At 40.5% G+C, this 24,048-nt stretch overlaps 1 protein-coding gene and 1 long non-coding RNA gene across 5 annotated transcripts; one reads left to right on the plus strand and one right to left on the minus strand.

Moving 5' to 3' along the window:
• Positions 1-508: 508 nt before the first annotated feature.
• Positions 509-24,043, minus strand: PDSS1 (decaprenyl diphosphate synthase subunit 1). Of its 4 annotated transcripts, XM_055706701.1 has the most exons (11): positions 23,890-24,043; positions 22,319-22,383; positions 21,320-21,455; positions 20,828-20,958; positions 13,651-13,792; positions 12,773-12,884; positions 12,575-12,684; positions 5,795-5,875; positions 5,501-5,614; positions 1,932-2,012; positions 1,158-1,263 (listed from the first exon to the last, which is right to left on the minus strand). In XM_055706701.1, the coding sequence occupies exons 1-11, from the start codon at positions 24,016-24,018 to the stop codon at positions 1,255-1,257; spliced, it is 1,110 nt and encodes a 369-aa protein (XP_055562676.1). In that variant the 5' UTR covers positions 24,019-24,043; the 3' UTR covers positions 1,158-1,254. The 4 variants fall into 4 exon arrangements, 3 of the variants coding, with proteins under 3 accessions (XP_027665628.1, XP_055562676.1, XP_055562678.1); XM_027809827.2 differs by lacking the exons at positions 1,158-1,263; positions 21,320-21,455; positions 22,319-22,383; positions 23,890-24,043 and adding exons at positions 509-1,138; positions 15,331-15,425; XR_008731674.1 differs by lacking the exons at positions 1,158-1,263; positions 1,932-2,012 and having other exon boundaries at positions 12,571-12,684.
• Positions 1,270-4,835, plus strand: LOC129735809 (uncharacterized). Its single transcript, XR_008731675.1, has 2 exons — positions 1,270-1,627; positions 3,465-4,835. It is a non-coding gene; the product is annotated as an uncharacterized LOC129735809 (long non-coding RNA).
• Positions 24,044-24,048: the final 5 nt, after the last annotated feature.

Here is a 24,048-nt window from a genome sequence, read left to right on the forward strand (position 1 = left end):
GACACCATCTCTAACTGGCATTTCTCAGTGGAAACTGTATCTGGCTTGGTGATGTGCCCAGCTGAGCAGAGATGGCAGGCTGTCATCAAGATACGACAAAGGGGACCGAACATGACAGGAACGGTGCCATTGTGTTAAGGGATCACAGGCGGAGACAGATAGAGATGATGTACTTCCCGGTTCTACAGATTCTGTGGCTTAAGTAACCTGAGAAGGAATGCGGTAGTACTGGATAATTACTGTAAGAGGAATGTGTCTGGGACTTCAAAGCAGACTTCTAGGAGGGTGTTGAACATACTCTGGAAATGAGTGATGGAGTGGAAGCTTTGATTGGCTGTTGAATCATTCATTTTTAGCGTAAGTTAGGAGTACTGGGCATTTCATTTTCTTAACTGTAGCAATCCCAAATTCTGCATCTTGTAAACTGCTAGCGAGTAGCAACCCATAGCACACCTGCATTTCATTATGAATTGGAAAACTACTTATTGATGTATGTAACCAAATAAAGTCTACGTACAGTATTTTTTATAATAAACCAATTTCCGCATATACAATGTCAGGTAATTATGGAGGTTAACAGCCAGGAAAGCATTCAAACCACCTCTCTCCACAGAGTTTACCAGAGAGTAACATGCATGCGCTATTTATTAGTGTGGACAAGTGAAATCGGGAACAACTTCAGTTCTCATACGCTGATTTATATTTATTCTCATTGCAGCCTTTGTGCATTAACATGTAAACATCTTCCCCCCTCCCCCCCCAATTAATAGCCTCCACTAAAACAATTGTACAGCACAGTTTGATTTGCTCTGAATTGTATGGCTTCCCACAATAAAACACCTTAAACTTCTGCTTTTTTTTAAAAAAAAGTAGAACTTCAAAAAAAATGTTTTTAAAAAAATAATTTTTGGTAGCCTGTGTTGGAAGCAAGTATCTTTTGAAATAAGTTTAGGCACAGTCTGGTAAGTAGCTGCCAGAACGAGTGGAAGGAGTTCCCTCACTTGTCTCGCGTGAGTACCATCTCCGTCAGTTGAATGAGGGCTTCTCTTTCAGGGGATGGCCGTAGCTTACTGATCTCTCTTGAAGCTTCATGGCAGTAGCGCTGGGCGAGGTAGGTTGTTTGCTGCACACCATCACTCTTATGTAAGAAGACAGTTAAAAGGTAATGGGTAACTGGTCAGCCTCCCTCCTGCCTGCTGTCTCTTCCGGTTACAGGGGGAAGTTTTAAGGTCAGTAAGTACCCTGAACACTTAATTATACACTCTGAAGGGGAAAGGAAGAGGATTCATTCAATGTTCATTGAACCTTACGTCTCTTCCCCGAAGTGTCAAAATACTAAGACTCATCCATGCTAAACTTAGGTATACTTACAAAACAACAGTATTATTAATAACCATTAATTAAGTAGAATTAGAAACTAATAGTTTAACCTCTTCTCTCCTGCTCTAAATAAAGATATGTAGAAAAAACATGCTGTCTTGAAAAAATAGGTGTTAATTTTGCGCAATTATCTGGTCTTTTCAGACCACAGTCAATTAAAATTGATGTAACTGCAGTGCACACTCCGTAAGACTGACTGGTAATTACATGCAGCTTAAACCAGTTGTTGGATACACCTACTCTTCAGGTAAGGGAACTGAGTTCATGCTTGAGCTTTTTACTTCTATTACATAGACTTCATACTATTGGAGGGGGGGGAAAAGGGGCAAGAAAAATGCACCTGTTCAGTACCTAGTATTTCTGCTAAAACACCATGCCAGTATGACAGCTGAAGACAGTAGTCTTGTTTTTAGCTTAGTATTGTACACAGCATGCTATTTAATGTGTATTTGAAAATGCAGCCCTGCCCTTTTACTTCAGAGGCAATGAATTTCAAACTGATTTCAGCAGGGACAGCGCTTCCAGAATGAAATATTTAGTATCGGTCCTACCTGCAACACGTAATTCCGAGCACGTTCAACATCTCCTGGCTTACTGAATCGTCTCATTATCATAGCATTCATTTCTGGAAACTTAAGCACAAAGGGAGAAAGTTTTGCACTGCTTATGAATTGTTTTTCATGTAGCTGCCTGCCGTGCTAAGGTCAAAAAGGAACCAAAGTACAGACCTCTTCCCTTGCCACTGTTGTTACTACAGGTGTAGCTATAGGTTAATACCTGCAATGTGCATAGCACTGTAGTATAGTAAAGCCCAAGCATTTAAAACTTAAAACTGGCTAGCTCTGTTGGCTGTAGCCAGCTGGTAGTGAAAGTTAGCGCCTGCCATTTCATCAGTGCAGTGACTTCTGTTGTGGCTACTTGCAGGTGTATAATCTGGTTCAGGTAATCTTATGTTAACAATGATGGTTAGTGTTGGCACACCTAGAAGCAGCACCCCTTCTCCCACACATACAACAGAGAACTCAGCAGGTTTGTTGTATCTATATTGCACAATTAAACCTGTTAACCCCTTCATGATACCTTTGACTGTTACATCCACTTACGCTTTCCATTGCTGTGGTAGTTTATATACACAGGCTTTACCTCTGGAAAGCTCAGAACAGATTTTTATAACAGAAAAACGTATTTTGTTTTCAATTGCATAGAATTTGTATTTAGAACTGCACACAATTCCCTACAAATCAGGTAGATAACTGAAGTCAGTTCTCTGAGAAAGTCACTGCATCAGTTATCTAAACATGCAGGTCTTTCTTCAGACAGTCCAGAAATAGGAAAACCTGGTGCTTCACAAACAAACCAAGGCCACAACTGAAGGAGCTACTCTGCAGATTTATTTCAAAGGGAAAAGGTGTTTGTTCGTCTTGTCTGAAAGGGTTATAGTCAGTCAAAGATGATTTTATTCCCATACACTTGTAAACAATTATCTGCTTTCCTTGCACACGTTTGGTCCTGAAGCTGTAGATCTACAAACTTGTTAGGGAACAAACATGTAGCATTCCTCATCGTTGTGACATTTCCCTATTACTCACAGGTAGTCTCCTTGGATGATGCATTTAGAAGTTTATTGGTGACTCATACTTGGCTTTCTGTAGATCCTAGCTTTCTTGCCATGTAATGGCAATTTAATTGCAATGTTAATATCCATTTTCATATTATTAATATGTACAATCATACAGGATGCGTATGCTTTCACTTTTTATATTTAAGCACTAAAGGATATAAAAATCCTTAAGCCTGTAATGCAAAGCTGTTAACAGTTCTGGAGATGTCACGGGCAGTATATAAGCATTTGACAGGAATGCTTATAGTAAGAACCCTCATTCTTCATCTGCAATAGTTTAAGAGCAGCTCTACACTTGGTGTATACTAGTGTACTTCCTTAAAAAAAAAAAAAGGTTGGGTTTTGGGGTTTTTTTTTGAGTGAACTAACCTTAATTACTGATTAAGTAGGTCTCACATAAAGCTGAACATTTTTTGAATAAAGGCCTCTCCTTAATAGTCTAATCCACAAAAATGTATTTCAGAGGGAGGGGAGAGGACAAGAAGAAAAGGCAGTCGTCACTGAAGATCCGGAGCACATTACAGTATGTTTGTCAAGAAGACAACATGAGGATTACCAGATATATTAAAGGGTACGCAGGATAGCAGTAACCGTAATTTCAAGACAGAAGACGGCCTATAACTAACAACTACATTTTGAACTATCTTCAAGTCCTAGCTCAGGAGTTTTTATATTCTCAGATACAAATAGATGAAACATCGTTTAGTAGCAGCACAGATAAGTATCTGTTGAAGCTCCAGACTTTTTTAGCACTTATACTTTCTTTATATATCACTTAAGTCTGTAGTGCTGTGCTTCCAGTTTCTTGAAGACAGCAGGAAATTTTCAGCAAAGCAGCCTTCCGGTTAATGCGGAAAACTTTGCAAGATGGTCAAGTTATCATTCAATGCAAAAACATATGTTTCCCATCTAGCAAAGATATAAACAAGGAAAAGTGCTAAAAAGTGACCTACAAATAACAAGTAAGATTTAAAAATAGGACTGACAGATTTTCTTTTCTTGCATTTCTGTATTATGAACTCATTTGTTATAAAGCTAATTAAATGACAGATGAAATTGAAAGTCAGAGGCAGCCAACCCAAACAAATGAATAAAAGAACAGTTTTAATTAAAAAAACCGGAATATTCAACACCCACAAGACAGTGTCACCCATTCTCTACCACAATCAAGAGTATTTGCAACATGTCCTTATTTCTCTTTCATGCACAAACCAACCATTTCACAATTGCATCTTCTTTTGTACCTGTCTCTTGCTGTTCCTTAGACAACTCCAGCTGCTGATGACTAACAAGATCCTGCTGCTTATGAACACATTCTGAAATAATGATTCAAGAACAAGTTTGTGAATCTCCCAGAGGAGTCTGTGGGGAGGAACTGAGAACATGGAAGATGCTGTTCTCTGCATGCATTCGTCTGCATTCTTAAGTGGCTGATACTCTGCTTTCCTGTCTTTTCTGAGATACATGTCCTTGTAAATGCCCAGAGGATGAGGAAACAAACACCTGCATACGTTCCATCTCCCCCACCCCAGGCTCTTTAAGACAGAGGGGGAAGTAAATGTCATAAAGTTGTAGGGTTTTTTTAATTACTTAAAATTTCTCCCACTTCAAGCTTTGAGCAATTCCGATGACAGATCACAGAGAGCTCTGTTGGAGTGAGTTGTGCCCATTTTTGTATCATGCTGTGGAGTTTGGTAGGAAGGAAAGCCTTTTAAGTCCCAGGTCTTTCCTCAAGTGAATCAGAAGCTTGAGCAAGGTGCATTAAACCAGTTTCTTCCCCCCTATTTTAATGTTTCCTTTGGTGCTGCTGGCACTTTTGTTTTCCTTGTACTCCTCCAAATAATTTTTAAGCCCCTAAAAATCTTGACCAATTTTAAGCTTATTTTATTTATGATACTCCTTTTTCTCCTATCCAAACTACTATTACATTTACCTTCAGAAGGGAAAGCTTCCCATGTCTGTAACTGGATAAGACTCGAAGACAAACAGATGAAGAGATCAAATCTAATAAATAGAGATGCCCACCTAAAAGCTAGGCAGAGGTTTCAGTTATTGGCCCCAGCATGGATGCAAACCCCAGAACTTGGCAAAAATCCTACATGCATAATCAAGCCTGAGGAGAACAAGATGGCTGAGGAAAGAAGATAAGCAAGAAGCTACATAGGAATAACCTGCTGAAAACCTGCAGAAACTCTCTGAATACCTGCCCCTTTGGGAAGGTTAAGCACTTGAACAACTGGGGCAGCAAAAGACTAGTGCTGCTTTTGATACAAGAGCCTAATGGTAAGAGGACTTGTGTGTGAAGGTATTTCTCAGTCTGAAAGAACATCCATGTGCACAATAAATCCAGCTGACCTTGAACGCATTGATTTTTCACATGTGCTCAGGTCATGCTCATCACTCACACTGTAGACTTGTTTGAGCTGGACCTCTGTGTGTGCTGTTAAAGAGCAGTGTACGCTTTTTTTGTTTTGGGGAGATAGATTCGTGTTGACTTACCTGTCGACAAGCGAACAAGACAGGGCCTGTGGCCAATCCAAGCTTGAGATCTGCTGCTGTTGGTTTCCCCAGACGGTCAGCACACGATGTAAAATCCAGCACATCATCTATTAGCTGGAAAGAGATAAACATACAGGTTATTTTAAAACTTTCTTTTCTTAAACAAGAACTAAATACAGAATAATCCTTGTTAAGAGAAGATTTATAAAGGATTAAGATAGCCCACTTTGATTTCTAAGACTCTGGAAAAGTTTACATTTTAGATTCCCTTTAGTAGTTCAACAAAGGCACTACCTGAAAAGCTATGCCAACATTTTTTCCATACTGATACGCAATCTCATGAACTTTGGGATCAGGGCAGCCTAGAATTGAAACCTGAAAAGAAAAAAAAACAACCACCAAGTAAATAGAAAGCTTTAGTTAGCATTCACTTTTAGTCTCTGACCATAGGTGTGACACAGCAAGCACAGACAGTTGGGGTCTGGGAACGGAAAAAAAGCTGACTCAGTAGCACATTCTTGCTTATCTCTGTTAGGGGATACACACAAACAGCCAAGCTTATTAGAAAACAAGGCTGAACAGCAATGCAGTATTAAAAATATATTCAAGTCTGGAAGAGATTAGCTTTATTAAATATTTATCAGACAGCAATTATAATGTAAGGAGGAAGAGTGAAGAAATGTGGATGCACTGCACATGCAGGCTAGTAGTCATATACAGTCCAGTGACAGGGGAATTAGATTTATTACATATATAAATCAGCCAGGGGATAATTGGAGGTCAGACAACAGATAAATGGAAATTACATGCCTCATAAAAGATCCACAAAACTGGATGTGTTGCACCCAGGATAGGGGGGACAGTTGAGATAAGATTATTTTTAAGGGTGATGTTAACTATAACTGAATTGCTCGGGAAGATGAGCTGATAAGCTTGCAGACAAAGGTATCGAGGGATAATTAGTGGCAAAGGAAAGACAGTGAATGAAGAAAGTACACCGAACTAGACCCAAGTGTCACTAAACTGAAATAAACAAGACATTTTAATTGAGTACAGCTAAAGGAATCAACTACTTGAGAGACAGAAGTTTTGCCGAATGAACTCCACAAAGCTAAAATACAGGATGCAAACTAAGAATTGAGAGTTAATATCTTGCTCCAAATAAGAGCACTTACGCTTTTCCATTTACGTATTAATTATACATTTTGCAAAATGAGGCTGGTTATATTTAAATACTCAGATTTATTTCAGGCTTCAATAAAGCAATTATGAACAGGGGGCAAAAATCCGTCCTGGTTCAGACATTCTAAATCTGCTGTGACCAACTGGAGGAGTGAGAAGTGAAGATACATTTTACTTAATGCAAGACTAAAAATGCATGCTAGGAAAGCCACACGACATAAAAATAGGTGTATATATCTATCTCTCCACACTAATTTCTCTTTAAAACTATGTAAGGTAGCATCATTACAAGAAAAACCCCCAAAACCAAAACCGAAAACCAAGCCCAAAGTAAAAGTGAGTCCAGTAGTAGCTTTGAGGATGAACATGAAGATGGAAGTAAGAAACAACATTATGTCCTAATAAATGCAATGCAACTCGCACAAGATTAGAGACTATTTCATGCATCAGTGCATTTCGTAACTCGGCATCAGAACACGTCCCAGGCGTAGCCTGCATCTAATAGTTAAATCCCAGAGGAATCTCGATGCCTGAGGCATTAACAGCATCTCACATTTCCCAATTTTGTTTAAAAGAGGAGGACAGGACAGCAGGAAGATAATGCTACTTAAATCTAATCATACAAAATCCTGAAGGCTATTAAAACAGTGAGCTGCAAATATGATATTTAAATAGATGTTGCTAGGGTCTATCAAACTCGATCATTTTGCCCTTTTATCCTCCTTTTGATGCTTCTCTTAAATAGCAGTATCTGCCCCAAAGAGCTAACACCTACTGCTGTACCATGCCTAGCAAACTTTTGATTGCTTCTGTAGTATAAATCAAATAATACCAACAAGGCAGGAGGACTGCATCTACCCTGTTTCAATGAAATCTTTACCTCCCACCACATTGCATGTGAAGAATTAAAATATGGAATTCAGTAGAACAGTGACAAAATCCTGGTTATGGCAATGGGTCAGAATGGGCAGACATTGGTAAATGGGGAAAGGAAGTGCCATGTAAAGAGAAGAGCTTTCTCATTTGATCTTAAAGCTCAGAGCAAAGCTATTCCTGTAGGTATACAGTTTTCTGGGGACACAGCTATTACCCACATGAAGAATCACAGCAGTACAGGTACATTTAAAAAAAACCAGAAGCGTTGAGTTACAGAATGTAACACAAGCAAAATTCATCAGTGCAACATTTATTCTTGCATCTCTGTAAGAGAAGACTTTCATAGCTCCTATTCAGGTTATGAATATTTCTGAAGACAAAAAAAAATTAATAAATCCAGATTAATCTGCCTATCACACCTCAAGTGACCAGCTCTCTGACCATGACCACATCATAAACCTGCAACATGACCGGGTCTCGCTACCAGGGAGTTCCTTCAGGAGCCAATTTCTCAAGTTGCTCTTGTGAATTACTGCCCTCATCAGGGCTCTCACTGGGATGCAGGCAGGCAGCCTTGTCCCAGCCAGCCTGTCACTCTTCGTGATGAAGTTTAACTGCAGCCATAATGGGATAATGGCATGCATTTACAAATACAAATCAGGATAACAATGTCAATAGAATGACATATGTTTATATATCATGATACATGCTTAAATGATAAAGTTCACCCTTTGAAAACATCATACAGCTCCCCTGATATGACTGGTTGACTACAAATTTAATCTTGTAGGAATTCAGACTTGTCCTCTACTAAATTCTAATGAAAAATGAAAAATCCTTCCTCATACCAAGTAGTACAAATTCTTTAGAAAGGTTCTTTGAATTCAGTAAAGCCAGTCAGTCTGCTTGGCGTTATTTCAAACACACTTTTAAAAATAGAAAATGGTTTCTCTTGCTTTATGTTACATGAGAGACTATAAACCAATCTTGCCTCTTTACTGAATTTCATATCCATAAATTATTCTGTTACCAGCTCTGGGTAGATACATCCTGCTCTGTTATTATGTGAGACTGTGGCAGCTGGAGTTGAAAACACTTGCACATCTATAGCAGTGCCTCTTGCAGGTCAGAGAGGAAAATCTGCTGCTGGGCAGGGATATGCTGGTATCAACAGTGCAAGAGACGTTTGCTCTCACACTCCTAGATTTGTGGACACGATGGAAAGGAAAATCTAAATCTAAAACTCTTCCCCTTGTCCAGACTTTCTCCTTCGTGCCCATCTCCTGAAGCAATCAGGATCTTGCCTTCTCATTTGTGGCTCATCTACCAGTTTTTCCAGACAGGAGCACTGTTCCTCTTTCCAGTGGAATAACAGTATAGTTTAGGTTGGAAGGGAACTCTGAATTTATTTGGTCCAGTCATCTGCTCAAAGCAGAGCTTACTTCACAGTTAGATCAGGCTGCTGAGGGCTGTGTCCAGCTGAGTTTTGAGCATCTCCAAGGATGAAGATCCCACACCCTGTCTGGGCAACCTGTTCCAGCATTTGACCAACCTCATGGAGAAATTTTTCCTAATAGCTAATAGAAGTTTTCCATAGTACAACCTGTCCTTTCACTGCACATCTCCCCCTACACTCTACACTCTCCCATTACATAGCTGGAGAGGGCAAGAGGACTCCCCCTTAGTCTTCTCTACTCCAGGCTAAAACCAGCTCTTGGCATAGCATCTGCTCCAGCGCCAGCCATCACAGTGGCCCTTCACTGAACCCACTCCACCACGTGAATGTCTGTCTGGTACGAGGGAGCCCGGCCTTCAGGTCTCACATACGCCCAACAGAGAACAGTCGCTTCCCTTGACGTGCCAGCTACACTGGGAGGGATGCAGGCCGGAACGTGCTTGCTGCTGCAGGGCACACTGCTGACTTCTCCTCCAAGTTCTTCAAATCCTTTTTGGTAACTGCTCTTGGCAAGGGAGTTGGAAGGCCTACCTGGAAGAGCAGAAGCTCCCCCCCGCCCCCAGCAGACAATTATCTCATCTTGAGTCTGCATTTTCATGTATTTGACCTTTTCTCAAAAAATTAATATTTTAACATGTTAACCAAGTACTTGTTTATGAAGAATTGTACTTTTACAGAAGTTAAGACTATCTGTCTGAATATCTGTGTTATATTTACACTAATCATCTCCATAGCAAACACGAAGAAGAAACACCCCCAAAGGAGTTACTGTATTTTAAATAATAAATAAGGAAATTTACTGGCTATCCATAACATCTGATGCTCCTGACACTATTACCCTACATCTGTCATTAGACTTGATTGTATTCTGCCTTCCTAGCTGGGCTGGGGGGATCGGTTGTGCCGGTGGGGGGTCAGAGGTCTGATCTTCCTAGGCGCAGGTTCCACACCCTGGTAGGTGTTTCTGATAGAGCCCTGAGCACACACCAAACTGCTAGTTAAAGCAGGAGCTCGCAGGTGGATTCAGAGCTGCAGACTATTCTGACCTTTTCTTCTGTCCCTAAGGCAGACCTTCCATACACAGCTTTGCCTTACACGGGGAGGCTGCATGCTTTCTCCTAATTGAGAAATCAAGAATCTCTAGTGCAACTTTACACTTATCTCAAAAGGGGCATGATTTAATCCCTCTTCTGAAAGTATGCTGTGCAAAATATAAACAGCTTTATGAGGGTCAGGTATTCACATTACAGCAGGATAAAAAAAAGACAGAAGGAGAACCTGCTCAGCGTATTTTGCCATCTCCAGCTTGCCTGATGACTAATAGAAATTCCACTTCAGCTTTATTGTTTCTGAATTCTTGAACCAAAGTCACCTCTCGCGTTTCTCTGAAAAATGCCTTTCAGTAACTAAGGCTCCAGTGACCCTCTAGGCCATTTGCCACCATTTCCTTTTGGAACATATCATTTGGACTGCCACTTTGGCAACATTCCCCCATGTGGAACTATTGTAGAAATAAACTGGAGACTGGGATGGCTCTAACATCTTGAACAGACTGTTCTGTTCATAAAAAAAAGTACTCCTCTACCTCAAAGGACTTTTGATTTAAATGCAGTAATGCTTTGGCGATGCAGAAGGTATCTAACACAGGACTAGACCAGTGAATATCTATTATCTTGTTTAGACATTTTTCCAGGAATACTCTACTCTTCCATCTCTAAGGCATGACATGATAGATCTACGATACCACCTGAACTTGTTTAGCATCTTCTTTCCAGTAAATACTTTTATTTATGCCCAGAAACAAATCACTGGTTCTTTCCCTTCATTAACAGGAACTGAAGGGCTTATAATGACACACTAGCCTGGTTGTAACTGATGTTCTGAAAACCAGTTAACTCTTTCCTTAGCTTTCTCCCTGAAAACAAAATGTGAATACTCTTTGATTCCCCAACTGAATTTCCTTTCAAGCCAGAACTGACGATCCTGCTTATACCTTTCACTACAGAAAACAGAACTCCCTTCTGATTCCATCCTTTTCCTTAGTACTCAAAACTATTAAACAAAAACAACCCCAACACCCCCTCTACAAAAAACCAAACAAATTCCAAACAACAAAGTCCCCTTTTCACTGCTATCAATAGTTCTCCTAATCCATGCAAAAAGAAACTGAGGGAGACACATATATACCAGTCATTCCTACTATGTGCAGGAAGTATGGTTTGGCCATAGACAGGCCTCCCTTTCATTTTTCTTTTATAACATAAATTTTACTGCATGTAAAATTCCAACGATTCAGTAATGGAACAACTCAGAACAACCACTAGAAGAAAAGCAGCTGAACACACCCTTCACCAGCATCACAGGAACGATCTGGAGGGAAGGTCTTAAATCCTGAACTCTTGTGAATTATGAAAAGGAAAAAAATCAAAATAGCACATTTGTAAGGAGAATCCACCCAGTGGGAAGGTGATTTCTTCTTCTGTCTGTGAAGGTTCTTTTAGGAAGACTGTCAAAGTGAATATAAAAATATGTATGTTTTTATTGGGGTAGCAGAATAATGTGATGCTCCTTACTAGTCCAACTGCCCACTAATATAAATGAAAAATTGCAAAGGGAAATTCTTGCCAGGGTCATATTGACATTAATACGATCGATCCAGAAGACCTAATTTCTTTCCTCCCACTAGAATAAAAAATATTTTCCCTCCCCACAAAATCTATGTCTCTCCTCCTATATGATCCTTTTGATTTAAGCAATTTCAACTGCTGTATGCACAAATGTACCAGTTCTCTGAGAAGAAAGGATGACTAACACTAACACAGATTTTTTAGTCTAATTCTCTTAGAACTCCCTCTTGCTATAGCAAACACCAGCTATACCACCTTTAATTAACAAAACAAAACAAAACCACTATAACTCTTTTGGGGTGTGATTATTGCCCACCTTCTCAATTTTCTGTACTAAAGCTAAACATGTGAATAAGAGCACCATCTTGAATCAGATTTTTTTGGTAATAAAGTAACAGAACTGAACAGATAGGGTTGGATATAACAATTGATAATTAAAACCCCCAGACAAATCAAGAAGTACATGCTTCTGTTCTTTTACAATGTAACGTGAAGTATACACAGTTAGTTGTTTCCTCTCACTGTTACCATTTAAGGACCCACTCAACACCACTGAGAGGCACCATATGTCAAAGAAAACTTAAAATCGAATTACAGGCTCAAGAATTATCAACTAAGATTAAAAACAGTCTCAAAGTTGCAGAATTTCATAAATTAAAGGCTGCCACTGTGAACCTTATTTTCATTCAAGTGAGGGCAACAATAAATCTGTGTATGAATATAAAACAGACAAGAAAAAGTGAAAACCAATATTGAAGGCTACACAGCTGAACTGTGATAAAATGTACAATCTCAAACCCATTCACATTCTGGCAGAATACCACTTAAAGTGTTTGCTTTGGAGGGTCTCCAGAGAAAACAGCAATAACTAGGAGTTTAGCTGTGAAGCTTACAGTATGGTATGTTAACTTTAGAAGAGACAGACGTACATACTGCTTTACAACTGTTTGCTATAAGACTCGCGGTCTTCTTAAAAGTCTTCTCGAGGTAGTGAGCAAATCTCTCATTCTCATTTTCCTTGGAACCCAACTGGAGGAATTCACCTAAAAAGTTGCACAGATGGTAGTTTTTATTGGTGGGTTTACTGCTTAGGCAAGCAAATCTGAAGGTAAAAATAGAAAAAGACCTTACCACGCACCAGATCTTCAATCACCTGAGTTAGAACAGAGATGATAGTAGTGTTTCCAATTCGTGCTAAAGCTACGGAAGCAGCTGAGAGGATGAAGTCACCAGCTAGAACAGCCTAAGAATAAAAAAGAATTGATCTTTTAAGTATTTTTCCCGTAAGTGTTAGTAGAGACAATACTATTTCCTTTATCTGGCACGTCTACTCACATCACAGGTTTTTTTCTACAAAAAGCACACATATCTCATTGTAACAGAGAGAAAACAGAAGATAATGAAATATTAAAATTTGAACAATTTTTAATCCCTGTCTTATAGCGGTTTATACTTTTCCATATAAGCTGTCCTCCCTGTGTATAATATCTGAATATGTGTTTGCCTGTGAAGTTTTTTTGAAGGTGACTGTTACGCCATGTTAGCTCTGAATTGCCATGGTAAGTTCTGCTGCGTCAGCGGTGTACTTCTTTCCTTGCATTTCCTGATGAAGGCCTCCCTTTTAAAGCTCTATGAAGAAACACCTTTCTCAAAAAAATAAAAAAAAATTCATGCTGACTGAAAGGCTTTTCGGGTTCACTACTGAATCAGAGTAACATACAGGGTTCTGGATGAGGTGCAAGTTCAAAGTATTCCAACAGCACTGCAAAGAATTGCATAGGGAACATAAAAATCACTAAGAATCCCACTACAATCATACATTATCTAATGCTTCCAACAGTACAGAAAAGGAACACAAATTTGTCTCATCCACAGCCTGTGCACACTTCTTCATACTTTTTCTGGCATATCCCAAGACTGTGCCTAGGGAAAGTAATGTGACAAAAACCCTAGGTATTTGTGCTCTGCTGAAACTCAAAGGCAACTCTTACACATAATAGTAAACTCACCTTCCTCTCTCCCCAGATTTGATTGACTGTCATTTTTCCTCTACGAGAATTTGCATCATCAATAACATCATCGTGAACTAGGCTAGCTGTGTGGATCATCTCAGCAATTATGGCCACAGAGCGCTGGCTTGCTTGCACCTCCCTAAAATAGAAAACAAAAGCGGTCAAATAATTAAGTCAATTATATATGCTGCAATACACTAGAAGAAATCTCTACAAACACTGAACAAAAAACGTTTCTCTGAAAACAGCTGTTGCAGCTTTTCCATGGTCTGAACCCCATTGTTTCAATCCTGGAATTCGGAAGACAAGAGAAAGTAAGATCACGTTAGTAGAGTAAGTGCAATGGGACGTTTCTATCCTTATTAGGCCTGTTTCTGCCTTGCTGCATTAACAGTACTGCAAGATTCCTGAGTTAGTGACTCTAATCCCTCTAAATCCAGACTGCAACAAATAGCACAGCATCAAGGATGCTTGGTTCCAAGGAGATGGAATCTGGAAAACAGCAGAGAAAAGAACAGCAGGTAGCTTTGTAGATGAGTGTTAAGTTTTCCTCATCTCTGTGTTGCTCTACCTGCAAGATGCAGTATCACAAACCCTCCAAGGCTGGCTTACCTGTACTAACTAACCAGCAAGCTGGAGAGATCAGCAGGCACAGAAACCTGTATTCTACATTTGAAAAACATAACTCATGGACCTTATCCTTCACGTTATCTGATTACCTTAAGACCTCAGAGTTTCTTCAAAAGCCCGAGGAATTAACTGGAATTACACCGCAGTCACTTAAGAACTGTAAACCCTACCTACCTAACACTTACTGAAAAGTCAGCCTTTGGGAAGATCTAACACTGATGATTCAATTCTCAGTAGTTCACAACTACTTTATTTTTCAAACTACGTGAAAAGAAGGTAATGGAAGAACATAGAAGCAATTATCTAGGGCACAAGGCTGGCAAAATGAACATAAAAGAGCCAACCTAGCTCACACAATGGACCATCTACCCTAGTATCCAACTGCTACTGCCTTGTTCCAGACTATCTTTTCTACCTGTTTTCACCATGGATTGCATGCAGGATCCCAGAAATGGCTATCCCAGTCAGCCTTGCCTCAGAGCTGTAATAAGCCCACAGGGATGTTAAAAAAACCCCAAAACCCAACAAAACAAAACACCTACACCAATAACCAACAAAACCCAACAAAAGAAAAAATTACTTCTCATATATAGATACCTTACTTCTGGTACACAGATAACAGAAAAAAATCACAATATTTTTCAGCAGAACAGAAAAAGAACTGAGAAAAACAAAAGATAATAATTTCAGCTCAGCCGAAGGGAATTTAAAATCATCTTGCATTGCCTATATCTATTAAAATCTAGTGATTAATCACAAAATGAAAGAACATCTTGCAGTCTGCTGACATAACATTGTGTTCTGACACCTACCTCTATGCAGAACTCTGCTTTGCTGTCAGTGGGAGTTCTAACATCCTGAACAATAGCAGAATGTGTGGCTCATAGGCTGTGAAAACGCGGCTTTTACACAACAGAAAATAAGAGCTGGAAACCTTCACGGTTGTTTGAAGGTAAGTTTTACTGTGGACTAGTAATTTAGTCAAATGCTAGTTCAGTGTAAGTAGTTTTCTAAAATAAACTATTGTTACTAGGTAGGAAAACTTACCTTCAAAAAACTGTAAAGGTCTCCAGCCTCTTTCAGGCACTGGTCTCCTTTTGGGGACTCCCTTTTTCATTAATTATGTCAGCAGACTGGCCTTCCTGCTGGGAAGTAGCGGTAAATGGCAACACTCACCGACACACCAACATCTTTCAGCAGTATGAAGACAGCACAAGCATAGACATTTCAAAAGCAGGTTTTGAAAAGTTCTGCATTATAGTGCGTTTCATCTCTGACAATGACTAAAAATGGCGTAGGAATGCTCATGGTTCATGTGTCCGGTTCCCAGAACGTTGTATCAAATGTGATAATTTAAGCTGAAGGGTTTTTTTAAAAACTACTCTTTCTGCAAGGTCTCAAGCAAGGCTCTTCCCATCAGTGCCAAAAAAATTTGCAACAGTTTCCTACAAACATCATGTGAGAGTAATTCTGAATCAGAGCATGCCTATTTTAAGGAAAACACACAAGAAACAGGATCCTTCTCATTCCTTGCCATTTTTCATTCTGCTTCGCCTGCAAAACAAAAGCAAAAAGTAGCAGTAACTCAAGCCCATAGATAACTGGGTCCTCCCAAGTCCAGTAAGTGGAAAGATGCCATTTTTAGGTCATTCTCAAGGTAAAGGCACCCCAAGATGATATGAATTTACACAAGATTTTTTTACAATTTTAAGTTTACCTTCTTATACGTGCATTATATGATTTTTTTAAGCCCTTGATTATGTTCTATTTTTCAGCAGGACTCCCTGCTTGATTCTGTGATAAGCTTTTACAGACCTACAGTACCCTGAGCTCTTTTCCATTGGAAAACTTGTTTCATGTACACTGAACAAGACCAAGGCTGGTCTTAAGAGTTTTAAAAAAAAAACAACCAAGCACAACTCTACCTCCAAATATCCTCTACAAAAAATAAGAGAGGGTGGGGGGCAGCAACAGGGGGAAACTCAAAACAACACAAAACAGTATTTACTCTCTTCAATAAAGAGCTTTGCAATATGTTTGCCCGTAAGTAAGTATTACCAGTTTAAAGACAGGAAACGTGCAAAAGAACTTGCAAAATTTCTGTGTTACAACCACACTCCTCAAAGTATGTTTTTGCTGTTAAGACCCTGTGGCTGAAAAAAGGGACCATTTCAGAAACACAGTCTGTGACATGGAATGGCACTGCAAACTGGGGGAAGCATAGAGAACAGATGTGTTAACACAGGAGCAAATTATGGAACAGCTGAAAACCAGCATACAGTACAGGCATCTGACAACCGTGGAGAAGTGAAAGAAAAGAGAACCAAGGCTGCTGGCAGGTCCCCATATCTTTAGGAAACATTCTATGGAGTTTAGCCAGGTCATTACATTTAAGTATTCCTCACACTGTTCTAAAGGATTTATTTCCCCTTTTTCCCCAAATCTTTTGTGCTCGCTATTTTCTCTAATGAGATGTCTCTGTACTTCTTTTGCCTTCTCTTATTTGTTTCTCTCTCATTTTGGTTGCAGAAATAGAAATAAAAATTCCTATCTGCAGACACCTCTGGAGAATACACCCTAAACAGAAGCATCCAGTCAGGCTAAGTGATAATTCTGTGAAATTCTGCACAAAGGTATGTGAAGAAATGCCAGTGAATGTGTGAAATTGAGGGTTTACATGACCTCCGCTTAAACTCTTGGCAACAATTCTTGCTCTCACACAAAGCTAAGTGGCTATCATTAAGCAAAAAGCCATTGCCAAAGGGACCTAAAGACTCAGGTTTGGACTTCAGACTCTTGGATGTTCAAGGGAAAAAAAACCCAACATAAAAAAAAATAATCCAACATAAAATTATTTGAATGCTTCAGACCATTATGGTTCAGATTCTTTATACAACTGTCACTTTCCTTGTTATGACTACAATAAAGTGACTTCACTCTAAAAGGACAGTTAACCTGCTGAGCATATTCTAAATACCTAGCCTTCCTCAAATCTAAACATAAATAATCATGCCACCTAACCTGTAAGCAGAGCTACCTGGGTGCTCCCCTCCATTCACTTGAGAAGTCTTAGCTGTTCTGGTGGAGCTCTGTGAAGATAAAAAAAGTCTCTGTGGACAGCCTCATAAGATCAGGACCTCTAAGCTTACAAAGTTGTTATTGATAGGTTATATATGTCCTGTTATTTTAACAGCCAAGCAAGGAAGAGTATTATCTTTTCTACTAGGACTGCACGAAAGGAAAAAAAAATGAAACCATCAAATGAAAGAACAGGCAAAATCATGCTGGGTCCAGCAAGTTATATGACAGTTGAGAATGCAGCAAGATGAAGCAGAAACTCACGTCTCAGTAACACACACCCCAGCAGCAGAATAAATAAAAAAATGCTAGGGATGAACAGCACAGGATATTGGCTCATCCCACAAGGCTACAGATGTTGTGGCCAGTATCTTTGATTACATGTGTGGGAACCAAAGCTTCAACAAATAAAACAAGTCTGGGAGAAGAATAAATATTAACTGAGGAAAACAATGACAAAAAGCTTTAAGGGAAATGGTAAGTTGAAAGAGGAAAAACATCTTAAACAAAAATGCCGGGAGAAGCAGCACGGAAAGCAAGTATTTTTCTCCCTCAGGTCTATAGCAGAGTAGCGGAGTTACAAATATGCAGTGTTTCCTTCTCTACATATACAAATTTCCTCATAAAGAGTAAAAAATTGGAAGAACAATTTGTCACCTCGAAACAATCCCGCTTTAAGAGAAGTATAGGTCTATACAAACCAGGTGTAACGCAGCCTGCTTCAAGCTTAAAAGCAAAAGAGAAGAAAATGCCCATAAAAAATCCATCAACTCACAGTATATGGGTATCCACAATATGGAAATGTATTCTTTTGGCATGGCCTACCCAACCCTCAAAAGACACTGGTCATCATGCATGAACCAAAAAGCAGTACACTGAAGACTTGTACAACATATGTGAATTTTAATTACAACTGTAGGCTTAAAGAAAAGTGGCATGAGGCAAAAAAGAGGAAGCTAAGTACCCTGAGATTTCATTCTCTTCCTTTGCTGAAACATTTCTGTTCTCCCTACTCAGATTTTCATTCTAAAAACAACATGACAAAGATAGTGACTCAGTCTGTCCCTGTACAAGGAACATTCAGATTAATGAGGCGGCTTTTAAACATCAAACATAGTTTGGAGGTGCTGACAAAAGCTGCAACAGATGTACAAAAGCTGCCAAATGACACGGGCATCCATAAATCAGAGCACTTATGCTAACGGTTGGCTACTGCAAAGCAAACACTTGCCTCAGGCATATGCAGGACCTGAACTCTGAGATCATGCCTTCTCACTGGTGTTGTGAAATTGCTTGGAGGGGGGTATTATAGATCTATTTTTTATTTATATATATATATATGTATATGTATATATGTATATGTGTGTGTATATATATATATATAAAAAAATATATTTATAGGGCATGTCTTAAAACTGGTCCTGATGGTTTCAAGACAGCATAATGCATGGACAAGAATATCTCCATGAGCATATACATATGTCAAAAGACAGCAAATATGATTTGAGCATATAAAGGCAAAATCAGTTCTTTCTACAGATACTTCTTGTCTTTGATTCACTGCTCACCTCCTACACTATATGACATCAATTCCAGCCTGCTCGGTATGGCATGTACAGTACACAATTTCATTTATAAGCTTCTCAGGCTACACATTAGAATGAGACAAAACTACTTTTCCCGTTATTCTGACTAGAAGGACGCTCACTGCCCCAGTTGTTTAAAGTCTCCTCCTAAGTTTCCACCCTCTTAGCATCATCCTTTGTCTTAAATAACTCTTTCACCCATGTTCCTGATAAATTTGTAGACCACAAGTCCTTCATTTTCCCCAATTACTTTTGCCCTCGATCCCTGATGCTATCTGGACTTATCTTCTTCTGCACGTGGATCAGACATGCCATGATTTTACAAAGAGTGATATACAAGGGTATCAGCACTCCTGTAGCTGAAGTGGATATACTATGGTTCATGCATGCTAGGATTCCTTTAAGGTTTTTCATAGAGAAGGTGGCTGCAAATCACATTGGGGTTACGTCTGGACAGGACACTCACAAGCCTCCAAGCTCAAGCAGAAATTTCTATTTTATTGTGCTTCCTTTCATCCCACCATGGATAGCCAGTACGATAGTACTGTAGAATACAGTACGATAGTACAGTAGAACAATTCTGTCATCAAGAAGTGCCATCATCACACTCCTGTTTTTCATGTCAAGATCACTCACTAAAATATTAAGTCAAACAGTGCTGTGACAAAGGACATCCCTGCCCTGAGGAGTTTCACAACTGACACTGTTCCTTTTGTTACCTCTAACACAATGACAAGGGGCAGTACCGAATGGAGAACAGAACCGGGCTAGAGTTCATTAATCCTGGACAATGTTTTCCTAAAACAAGAGGAATTGGCACACACAGGACAGGACACTGCCAACTAGGTTTTGCTTTCTCCTTCGAAATTATACACATAGGAGGGGGCATACCAGGAGAGGTGCCATATTAAGCAGCAAAATATATGCTACACTCTGAGGCAGAAATCAAGTCCAACAAGGCATTAACCTACTGCTAAGGAAAAAATGATGGGAGAGTTGAGAAAATCCCTTAAGACTAATAATTTAGTCTAGAAACACTTCTGGCAAGGGTCCAAAGATTTCATATTTGAAATTCTGTGTGAGGGAAGACTGGAAGCATAGCTGGAAGACAGAGAACACTCCAGCCAACATATTTCCTCAAAATGCAAACATAGCAACTGATAGGAATGTGTGGAAAGAAGCGTCTGCAATGAGCCAGAGCAAGGAATTATAAAGTACAGGGTGAGCATGATGTTCTGTTCTGTTAAAACTGTTTTCAAAAGACAAGTAACTTGAAGAACATGAGGCTTACACCAGCTCCAAGCTTAGAATCTTAAAGTGTAGACACTTGCTCCTGGGGGGACGGGGGAGGGGGGGGGAGGAATCTGGCTGTTTTGAAGGTCTCAAAGCTTTGAATATAATCATACTACCTGCTTTTCTGCATAATTACAAAAAAACCACCTATGAAAGTCTCTTCTTGCAGCAAAGTTCTTACCTGTGACAAGAGTGTAATAGTTACAGGATTGTTTACAAATGAAAAATACTTTTAATTAAGTCCATACAGTTTCAAGGAGTACTAAAGGTTCCAAAAAAGCCTTTATCCAAGAAGCTCAAATCGACTACAAGTCTCACAAGTATCAGAAATTGGCAATATTATTTATCCATCACCAGTTACAACTGCAGTATAGTTCACAATTTTACACATGGAAGCATGTAATAAACCTGGTAGCTCCTTTTGCGCTTCTAACTACAAAAATACAGCTTCACAACAGAACTTAAATTTAGGTTTTACTAAGGAGCAATTTATTTTCATAAAGTTACTAGGCATATTTTTCCAGAACACAAGAATTATAGATTTCAAGTGTGATATATGCCCATACATCTAACAGTGACCCACTCACCTGGAATTATTATGGTGAATATTGCAAGCCCTTGCCATTAGCACCACAATCATTGGTCGAAAGGCCTTTCCTTTCCCATCAAAGTAATAATCGCACATTTCCTTAAGTTCTGCTGTAGATACAAGTAATTCCTATAAAAAGGAAAATAACATATCAGCATAGAAGTCACAAAGCCAATCTGTTTCGTGTAAGCGAAACAGTATTCACACATGAAGTTACTGCCTGCATTCATTCCACCAGTGTAAGCTGAAGTTGTTCTTAAAATTGCTATGAGTAATCTGAAACATAAACGATGTATTCTAGCAGTGCAAATCAAGAGAAAAAAACTGCATTCTAGTTCTATAAGAAACGTAGAAATGCTCTCTGCCTTCAATTTATGTTTCAGACAGCTGTTCATAGGAATATTTTTTCAATAACTATCTTACAAAGCAATAGTTGCTATTAAAATCAGAATCACCACAACATCCCAGAGTAGTCACCAAAATCCCTCACCTTTTTAATATCTTCATAGAGATTCTTCAAGTCTTTTCTACCGAGTTGAAAAGGGTCTTGGTATTTTTCATCACTAACTGTCTTACTGCAGCTGCACAAGTGGGATGTACTTGTATGATGAAACCTGGGGACAGTGCTTTTCAAGAGAGCAATTTTGTTAAAAGCAAACTTTCCCTGATTCCCCAAACAGAAACATTGCAAAGCATTTCTCCCTCCCCCTCCTCTGCCCTCAGACAAAATTTAACCAAAAGGCTAAAAGGTAAGCAGAAGGCATCAAAATACTCTTTCCAGTCAGCTAATAAGGTGCAAGGACAGCACAGCTACATATTGATGATCAAAGACTTTCAGAAGCTGGCAAAGAGCAGCATTTGGCAAAAAATAACACACATACACCCCTTAGCAAATTACAGAAGTCTTCTGAGGTCTCAATGTATTAATTTTGAATACAGTATTGATAGTACAGCATACATTTGGAGATGAGGCCCTCCCCTTCCATTACCACAATTATTCTGTTACTTTCTTCCCTCTCCTGTATACTCCTGGAAAAACATTCCTGACATGGATTTGAAAATTCTCCTTTGCACATCCAGCTACATTATAAATTAAAACCATACTTCCAGGTAGCATGATGATGCTGTGAAAGTTCATCATTAAAGGGTGAAAACTCCTCCTGGATGGATTAAGATGCATCAGGCTTAGGCCTGATTTTTTTATGTTCCCTGGAGTTGAAGTTTACATCTCTTATTATGTTTCCTTTTCCAAAGTGAACCATATAGGGCATTTCTAGGGGCATTCTTGCTTTGCCCGTTGCTCTCCAGGGAGGACTTAGATTCAGACTCAGCACCACAGCAGAATTACACAGAATTATCCAGCTACATACTAGAGTACTAGAGCAAATAAAACCTTATTTTCAAAGTTTACAGCTCACAGGTGTCACTACCCTGTTCACCCAATTAACTGCCTTTACCCATTACACAACAGTACGAACCTCCAACTTACCGCCAAAATACATTACATATTTTTGGAAATGACAAAGTTGAACTTCTTTGGGTAAAGTGACACATCTGCACAAAGAAAAACAGTTAATTTAACAGAACTTTAAACCAGCAGAAAACATTTGATTACAAAACACAAGTGTCTGTTCATCGGCACTGCTCTACTTCCCCATTTTACCAACCCAGCATCAAAAGGAGTCGCGTAATTTCCTTCCATGTTACACAAGACAGAATTGGCTTCTGACTTGAAGTGACTCTTCTGTTCAGGAAGGTTGGACTTTCTCCCTCCCAGGACCAGCCCAGAAGGCGTTATCAGTTAACTTCCCAGAACTGCTCTAATGAAACCTTGCTTTCGAACTTGTGGAAGGTGCAATTTTCAAACGTTCCCTGTCTTGCAGATAAATCTGGATTGTACCAGTCCCGGCACAGAGAAAAGGACAGGAGCTGTTTCTATAAACTATTACACTAACAGAAGAACATCATGTCCTCATTTTACCCTGAAGCAATTTTAATTCAGCTTGCTGCTTATGATAATTTACACCTGTATGTCTTCCCTGCCAGATGTCAAGAACCTAACCTCCAAGGCCAGCAATCTCCCATGCTCTCTCCCTGCAGGCTGAGGTCATGAGCCTGCCGGAAAGCACAGTCCCAGGTACACAATTCCAGCACAGAGAGGCTGAGAAAGGAATGCACCTTCTTCTCTGCCCCTGGCAGTGCTGCCAGGAACTACCCAGCCCTGGTCTGGAGTGCAGGCTGACTCAGGGGCTGACCCAGCCCTAAATGACTGCCATCTGCGCATTAGCAAACCGCCTTTCCAAATGCCTGCACAGGAACACTCAAGGAGACCTAGGACGGGAGAAGCGTTCCCCCAGCTTGCTCCTCTTGCCTCAGCATCTCCTTGTATGCAGCTTGAAGTCTCTCCTCTGCCACAGGGAAAGAAACAAGAACACCTTAACAGCTCCAGGATGCCCTTCCATCCTCCTTGTGTACAGGATGAAAAAAAGGCCAGACAAGGAGACAAGCAAATGAGAGAGACCCTAACTTACCACAGATTGGCAACTCACTCCTGATTTCAATGGCCAGCCCCATGGCTGAGACCTTCATAAGTGCGCTCTCTCACACCTCTCACCGTTTTCTGTTGTTAAAAAGTAGCTGATCTCCTCCTAGCTCTCCTTCGGTGAGGGCACAGACAGGCCCTCACCTTCACACCGCAGCGAGACGGGGTCAAGCGCGATGCTGGCCACAGCGCTGGCCGGACACCTCACTGCGGGTCACAGCAGCGCGGCCTCCTCTTACGCCTGACACAGGCACGGCGACAATCTCGCTCTAACGCCGATCGCTTTCCCTGCTCCCGCCTAGAGCAGCCTCCGAGAGGCTCTTCCCCACCACAGCAACGGACGCCGCGCTCACTCCCCCCAGGCCGCAGCCCCCGGCCCGCCGCAGCCCTCCGGCCCGCCGCGCTTCCCGGGCGGGAAACGCCGCCGCGACCACCCGACCCCTACGCCCCGCCGGGCCCCCCCGCCGCCCCATTCATTGCCGGTGACCTCCAGGCGCCCGCCGCCGCGCCGCACTCACCGCCGCGCTGGGGGCCGGAGGCGGCGGGGTGCGGGAGCCGGGCCCCGGCGGGCGGAGGCGCGGCAGGGAGCCGAGCGGCAGCGCCCGGCGGGAGGAGGCGCCGCACGGCCACCACCAGCGCAAGGCCATGGTGTCCCCCAGCCCCGCCGCGCCGGTAAC

Source organism: Falco cherrug, chromosome 4 (assembly GCF_023634085.1).
Source record: "Falco cherrug isolate bFalChe1 chromosome 4, bFalChe1.pri, whole genome shotgun sequence".
Taxonomy (NCBI): Eukaryota; Metazoa; Chordata; class Aves; order Falconiformes; family Falconidae; genus Falco; species Falco cherrug.